At 38.9% G+C, this 8177-nt stretch overlaps 1 protein-coding gene across 1 annotated transcript; it reads right to left on the bottom strand.

Annotated features, from left to right (window-relative positions):
- Positions 1–6: 6 nt before the first annotated feature.
- LOC131876967 (uncharacterized) lies at positions 7–6082 on the bottom strand. Its single transcript, XM_059222514.1, has 2 exons — positions 5804–6082; positions 7–828 (listed from the first exon to the last, which is right to left on the bottom strand). The coding sequence occupies exons 1-2, from the start codon at positions 5876–5878 to the stop codon at positions 346–348; spliced, it is 558 nt and encodes a 185-aa protein (XP_059078497.1). The 5' UTR covers positions 5879–6082; the 3' UTR covers positions 7–345.
- Between the last annotated feature and the right edge of the window lie 2095 nt (positions 6083–8177).

Here is an 8177-nt window from a genome sequence, read left to right on the forward strand (position 1 = left end):
TTGATGGTGGCGGAGATTGCCGTTGGCCGAGTTCGCTATGGCGGAGATCACCGGGCGGAAATCCACAAGCGGAGATTACGTTGGGGGAAACCGATGGCCACCCATCATTTGATCATTAAAAGCAAGTTACGTTTATATCATTCATACTGTGAAAATCAAGTTAGGTAGTGTTTTAATGAAAAATGATCTTCTTATTTAATGCCTAACTGATACTAACATCTTGGCATTCACATCAAATATTGACTCATCAAGCTTTAGTTTTGTTCGATAATCAAGTTATTTTTGGTCAAAATGTTGTGTTTAGTTATTGTACTGGGTCAAGTTGTCCGGGGGAGGTGTTGTCCATTAGTTAGTATTGTTCGCTGGGATCATGGGCGTACGAGCGTCTGGGGGCGTATCAGCGTCTGGGGGCGCACGGAATCGAAGGTTACGAAGTTTGACATAGATGTAGGCACAAAGAAGCAGACAAAGAAGCACACACTCAAGCACACTACAAACGGCTACAACCAGAACATATTTCTCTATTAATTTGCCTGATAGTTGTCCCTCGTCTTCCGTATTTTTGAGCTGAGACAGTGCAGGAACAGATGTGGATGAGTTTGATTCAATAGGAGAGCATTTCTCGCTGGTTTTGTTCTCCGTTAGAACTTCTTCCCTATAGCCGGGACGGCAGTCACCGCAATCTTCCACTTTTTGGGCGCAGCTATTTCGACTGGAATTCAATCGATTGTAGCGCTTTTCACATGAAAGGCATAGCGAACACACGGAGTTGCCAGTCGTAGTATCGCAAAACTCGCCTAATTGACAATCGGAACTCTCTTCACATCTCTGAAAATAAGTCATCTATTCATTATTAAGACAGCGCGGAAAAGGGGACTTTTGATATGACTTGGTATGATCTATTGGCGTTTGAGGGTCACTTTGTTATCTTGAGGACGAGGGGATAATCTAATTAACCGGATAAATAGTAAACATTTTACTTGTAATCAAGAAGACTTGTTTTGTCAAAATGATACAACTACTTTTACCTTCCCATTTAAGAAACAACCAAAAAGATAGAGATTATTTATGGTTTTGACGCCCTTAAATAGTAATACGTGCTTGAATTCTCAAACACTTTATGTAACATGCAAGTTAAGCTGCGCAATCATTCGCCATTCAGTCGTTGCATGTCACCATAGCCTAAATATTTATAAGCTTGAAAAAAATGGGACAGAGAAAACCATTGTGTTTCTTTTTTATCGCAAAAAATGGGAAAGGCAAAGTCGGATATACGAATTTTTATCCGGCTTGGCTTGGTAACATGATTTTTGGACCATGCAGCCCCAAAAGAAAAGAAAATGATGTAAATCCTTTGATACACAGTGGTAAAAACACCCGTTAAAGTTTTGACGGAAATACCCAAACACATTTTGGCATGTTTCTCCCTCGGAAAATGATGGGGAACAATTTTAATTTTATTGCTTCATGGAATTCTAGCCCACCTAAAAAAATCCATACCTAAAAACATTACCAAAACTAAAATTTTCAAAAACCTTCCCAATGTAAATTGGGAGCACACATAGTTAGCTCTTGAATATAAATCATAATGTCATCTAGTACGCCGCTACTAAGTCACATCGGATTTAATGCTCTAAATTTCATCGTTCTTAACCCCAAAAGGCCCCGGTTATTTGTTAGCTCAGTTCCCACACTCACAAAACTGAAAAATAATTTTTCTGGGTCTCAAACAATTTCAAATTAACTTAAAATGTTATATAATCATATCTAAAACCGTCAAAAAAGCAGATTTTTGAAAACCTATTTTAGACCCATCCAAAGAACATTTAGTTGAGCGGTCACTGAAAATTTCACAAAAATCAATAAAGCCTCAAAGAAGCTAGTTTCAATCACTTTCAACAAAGTCTTCAAGTCAAGAAACGACCAAATTCATAACATTGTCTCTTGCAGGTAAAGTCTTCAGAATTTTGACCACTAAATCCCATGTAATTAAGTAGCGGTGAAATAAATGATATCATAATTTATCAAGAGGTGATAAGTGTGTTTCCAATTTGGATTGAGTAGGTTTTCAAAAAAATTAGTTCTATAATAATTATGGGTATGTAAATTTTTGAAGTGGGCTAGAACTCCATAAAGCAATAAAATTTCAGGTAAAAAAATGTCAAGATGTCTTTGAGAATTTTTCTGGATTTGATAGAGCTTTTTGAGTTGAGCGAAGGGTTGATGTGGACTTTTGTTCAAAAACTTGGCCAATAACCCCCTTACGCTGCACGAAATATGTTTTACGTTCTGCACTTCAGAAGGCACTTTGTCATTCAGCCTCTATCGTAAAAAGGGGCGATCGGGCCAATTCCTTTTTATTGAATTATAATGCATTTGTGTTGTTTTTGGCTAATTATATCAAAATCTTATTTATAATTAGTGCCCCGGATCACATAATGTCCGGAAAAGAAATCAAGTTCAATGGAAGGCAAGAGCAGTTTATTTAGCAATCTACCGTGCCTCTTCCCGTTTTCTTTGGGCCGTGTGACGTTGCAAATATGGGCCCTTATTCTGATTTCAGACCTACTACTAGGAACAATTTTGAAGGTCAAAAGGATAAAGTTATTCTCTTACCACCAGTTGCCAAAAGCGTATTAAGGGCCATTCGGACAGTCATATGTTGTTGGGATCACTTTGGGCCCTTACATGTTTTCTTTGCTTTTTTAGCGTTACTAAGGCCTGAATCATTAATGTCGCTAAATAAAATTCGATTTTTCGGCCTGCTCATGGTCAGATACACAAGCTTTTGACCACATAAATTCAAACCGATCCACTTTAAAAGTAAATGATATAGAAATGACCTGCCTTTAATTGAAGAGATCTACGTTTCTTACTTTATCAATTTATTTCGAAAAGTGGCTCAGAGTCGCTCAGACCAAGAGCAGGCCGATTTGGCGGGAAGCTTGTTCACAATCCATATTTCTAGAAATTCGTATGCGAGCTCATGGAGCAAACGAAGGATATTCCACTGCAGTGTTATAATTGTGGCTGGACTCAATTATAGCTGGATTGGTGATTTCGCATTGGGCTGGGCCTGAAACTATTCCCATCTCAAGGTCGCTCAAAGAGGTCGCTGAATCAAAGTTCGACGGTTTCGAGTTGGACTGTTGGCCAGAGCCTAGACCCAACTTGAGGTTGCTCGGGCCAAGTACTCGTACATTTCAGCATTTCAGCGATCTGGGTTGAGCCGGAGGCTAACTTACACTTCGAAATACTTGTCCATTTTGTGTTGAGCTCCAGCACATTACATCTCTACTTGTAATACATGTTCCGATTTTCATTAAAAGTAAAATATGCCTCAAATTGAACAAACGCACCTAATCCGAGGAAGGCTTTATTTAAATGGTTGGTGGTTGATAGAAAGCTGTATTTTATAATCACATATTGTTGCTATTGCCCTAGTCTCATCTGTAATTGATTTTCCCTTGGTTGTATCATATATTTCAATTTTTCCCCCCAAAAAGTAAGTAAATTCCACAGATTCATAGGAGGTAAAGATATTGAGCAGGTCTCATCTATGAAAGATTTAGATGTAGTCCTCCAAAATAATGGAAAGTTCGATGAGCATATCCAGTGGAAGGTGGGTAAAGCTTTTCAAACATGTGGTTGGATATATCGCACGTTTATGTCCAGAGATAGCATCACGATGCAAACTCTGTACAAGTCGATTGTTCAGCCACATCTTGAATATGCTTCACCCATTTCGGCTCCAATGTGCTCATGAGGTTTGCAAAAGGTCGAGCAAGTCCAAATAGGTTTCACTAGGATCATCACAGGATTGAGAGAGCTCTCATATTGGAAGAGACTAAAAAAGTTGGGACTGTACAGTGTTCAGAGAAGGTTCGAAAGGTATCTGATATTGTTCGTCTTCAAAAGCATCCATGAACTTTGTCCCAACCCAGGATTTAGGGTCAATTCTACTGACCGTAGAGGCTAAATATGCATTTTGAGAGCACCTTCAAGCCCTCAAGAATCCAGGTTAGTCCGAACAATGAAGTCCACATCTCTTCTTTCTTGGGCTCCTTCATTGTTTTATTTGCTTCCCTCTAATATTCGTAGGGAATACGTAGGCCTTGTTGATCCGGTAGCATCTTTCAAGTCAGACTTGGACAATTTTTTAGATAGCATTCCAGATCAACCCAACATTCAAGGACTAGCTCGGTCTGCCAACTCAAATTCGTTGGTAGACCAAATATTATATAAAAATTGAAAGGTAATAAATAGACGAATTATAACCTCTCATTTTAATAGTACTGGGGATGACATTCCCTGTAGCGGTTAGAAAAGCTCGTGAAAATCAAACAAAAAAATGATTCGCATTGCCTAAATTAGCTTTAATGAGGCTCGTAAAGCTCGTTTGATGACATTGTGCACACACTAGAAATGCAGAGCAAACAACATTGATGATATCGTTCGGCATTTTTCAAGTTACATATGCTTCAAGCAGCTTAATGATTTGATGCTCTTTATGCTCATTTTGTGAATTGTTATTACAGACATGAATGTCTAGTTTCTGCACTCCTCTCACTTTTTTTCTTTTGCCTGTATTTAGAAGAACTGGAGCTCCATCGTGAACAGCAATAAGTAGCGATGAAAACATGCAACGTGGAAACGAGAAGAGGTTTCATAGGTGAAATATAAATCGCTACTTCGTCAAACTAATGTGATAAAATTTGTGTCTTGTGGCCGTTCCATACTGGATTGATCTCATTGACTGGCACAACAAAGCAGGAAAGGGTGATTGTCATATAGCAAGCACTAAATGTTGATGCAAGCCAGACACTGATGATGAAGTCGCAATACATACATGGTGCGATTTCTTCATTTTCTATTGAGATGAAAAATGCCATAATGGGCAAGCCATTAACCCAAAATGGCTTTGGTCAATCAATCATTCAAGAATGTTGATAAACTCCCGTCCTTGGCTCACCCTTTTCCACCCCCAAAGTGACCAAATTTAGCTCTACAGTACAGTGCTAGAAGTAGCTGTTTCCTCAAGTTTTAAAAGTCGAGCTCTTTGCAATTCCGGGTTAGATTTTCATTTTTTTTTTAACCCTGTTCTAGCTTTTTTTCTAGCTTTTTTTCTAGCTTTCTTTACCATTTTCTCTTGATTTCCTACTTTTTAATTTTTTTCAACCCACGTTAGATGCTCTTGACAGTACCCTTGGAAAAGTATGAAATTAAAAACTATTGACTGCAGATTTTGCTAGCTTTTCGTTATAAAAGTAAAACCAGTTAATGTGAAACACCGTGCTCGTGCTCATTCAACATTCTAGTCGGTCTCATATAAACAATTTCTAATCAGAAATATATCAGTTACTTAGGGCAATTTTACACTAAGATGGAAAACTAGGATTGAATGCGGTTTGAGGATGGTAGCAGGACTAGTGTTGGGGCGAGTTCAGACTCGAATCTGTGTCCTTTCTAAAAGACTCAAGTCCGGATTTAGGAAAAGATATCTCATGAGTCTTGTTCGATTTGAGCGCTATGAAAGGCTTGAGTCCTTTGCTGGACTCGCCCCAACACTAGTCCCACTTCAATCCTCAAACCGGGTTCAATCCTGGTTTTCCATCTTAGTTTAAAACCGCCCTTAGTCACCATCAAACTCCTTGTGAGCCATGTGCACCCACAGTCATAAAACAGTTAGAAAGCCTTAATTTCTGAAGAAGCCTCTCCCTATTTGTCTGTAAGGGGCTTTTCCTCGTCTTGGATTGTAAGTGGAAGGTGAGATGAAATGCTTAAAGTTAAATTCTTTACGTACCTGGAGATCCTGTGGCTCTCCCCAAATGATTGGAATAATCAGCATGAGCCAGAATATCGTGAGAGCAACCTTCATTTTTTAGATGTTTTAATTGCGATCGTAATCCATGTACAGTAACTACGTGTCATGCAGTTTACATGCAAGTGCACGTAAAATAACTTGAATCGTGACTTTTAAGTGATTGAATGTTCCTCTCTTATCTTGCATTTATAAAGCTACTGCATTACTTGGCCCTTAAAGAGCTAATGCCCTCAGGTACTTTGGCTCAGGTGCTCTGGCTCAGGTATTTGATGGCTTGACTTCTTCTGCTCGTTTTCTTTCGTCTGCAGTCTGGTAGACTTCGTAAAAAATCATGCGTGTAAATCAGGGTAGCGTAGCAGTAAAGAAATAACAAGTAACAAAAGTACAGTAATTCGTTCCTTTTTCGAAAAAGAAATTGTAATATCATTATCACAATGCCCTTGGTTGCTGCTAAATTTGAAAGTGAGAAGTTTTCCGTATTCTTGGTCAACATTGTCATTCTCAGATTGTTTCAAGTACAATGAACTTCTCTTGATCGTGTTGGTTCAGTCAAATCAGTTCCAGGTGGGCCCTGGGACCAATCGTGATCTATTATGGAAATTTCCCAAGTGAAACAAGTTGGCGGTGACAGCCTAGGTCATTTTAAAGGAGCTAGCCGGCAAGCTACAAGCTTTGGTCACCCTCTGGTTCAATAGTCATACCCCAGCGCTTTAAGGAGGTCTTCTTGTGTCGTTCAAGATTTCCATCAAAAAAGTTTTCGACGGTTTATTTGCAAAAATAGGAAACTTAAAAGAAACAAAAATGAGTCTCAAAACTGCTTTTTCAGGCTTTAAATATTTTCATGTTTGTCAATGAGGGAAAATGTGGCAGTTTATAACAATGCAATGTTAGATGAACAATTCATTTCAACAATAAATGATGTTCAAGGGACGTCTTCAAAAAAAAATCATAACCCCATATTTAACCTCTTCAATGTCCCAATAAAACGTTCGCTTTTTTCTTGAAACAATTCTTGTTGTCGAATCCCATGGTGAGAGTTTTTGATGGTTTGATGGTGAGGTAAGAATGTGCTTGTGTGCGTATTGAGATGAGCTGAAACTCGATGATGCATCCATCTCTTGAAGTTGATGCCCTATTCCAGAAAGGCCATGAGCCAGAAGTCAGGTGCCACTTCAAAATAAAGGCCCATTTATATGAAAATAATATTCCCACCTTGTTGGCTTACAAAGATACCTTGGAATACTCAAGAGCTTAAACACACATTGCTCAGTGATGATTTACTTCTTGACCTTGATCTTTCATTGTTGTTTATGATGTGGTAAGGCATACTATCACTTCTGCATGAATTAGCCTTATCAAATTGATTTGACGGCTTTAGCTTTGCTCTTTGACGAGGGTCTCAGACTGTGTGTTGTTGCTAGAGACAAAAATACAAGAAGTGATTGAAGCCCTCAAGATGATTTCCATTCCATCATAAGACTCAAAGATACGACATAATACAATTGCTTGTTCAATAGAGTAAATATTGTTTGTTCAATTATATGCAGACATTTACTTTTCCAATGTGTTGAGCCTTCCCGTGTCGAGTTTCCGTTGTATCGAGTTGCCCTGGAACCACGCAAAGCATACAACTTTAACCTTGATAATAAGATGGGGCAAGATGATTTTGACACTTGCTCTTAACACGAAAAAATGTCCCTAGTATTGACCTATTGATGCCCAAAATTGAGCTGTAGCAATACTGATTCGTTATATGTGTTTCCACAGTCAGGACAATCAGTTTGGGAATAGCACTAGCAGTGTTTCAAGTGTCGGATTATGCAATCGGATCGCGAAACCATGATATGCCACTCCCCAGTAACTATAGGCCAATATCTCTCACTTGGATTATTGCGAAGGTGTTTGAGAAGATCACGAAGTTCAAACTTGTTGAAATTCTTGAAGTCCATGATGTCCTTCCTCCTAACCAGCATGGGTTCTGAGCACATTTTAGCACGGTTACCCAACTGATTGAGCATTTAGAGCAAGTCTTTGAGGGACTGGAAAGGCACGAGTCAGTTGATGTTGTCTAACTTAATTTTGCCAAGGCCTTTGATAAAGTAGATTTTTGCCTTTTGTTAAATGGACTTCATGACATTGGGATCCAAGGCAAGGTTCTCAATTGGCTAGGAAGTTTCATTTGTGGTAGGAAGCAATTGGTTAAGGTTGATGGATCCCTAGTGACATTCATGATGTCAAGTCAGGTTTTCCAAGGGTTCCACCCTTGGGCCTCTTCTTTTCATCATCTTCATTGTCCGCTTCAGAAGCTTGGTAGTAGTAATGTCAGTATCTCTTCTTATGCTGATGATACAAA

The sequence above is a fragment of the Tigriopus californicus genome, chromosome 2 (genome assembly GCF_007210705.1).
Source record: "Tigriopus californicus strain San Diego chromosome 2, Tcal_SD_v2.1, whole genome shotgun sequence".
NCBI lineage: Eukaryota > Metazoa > Arthropoda > Copepoda > Harpacticoida > Harpacticidae > Tigriopus > Tigriopus californicus.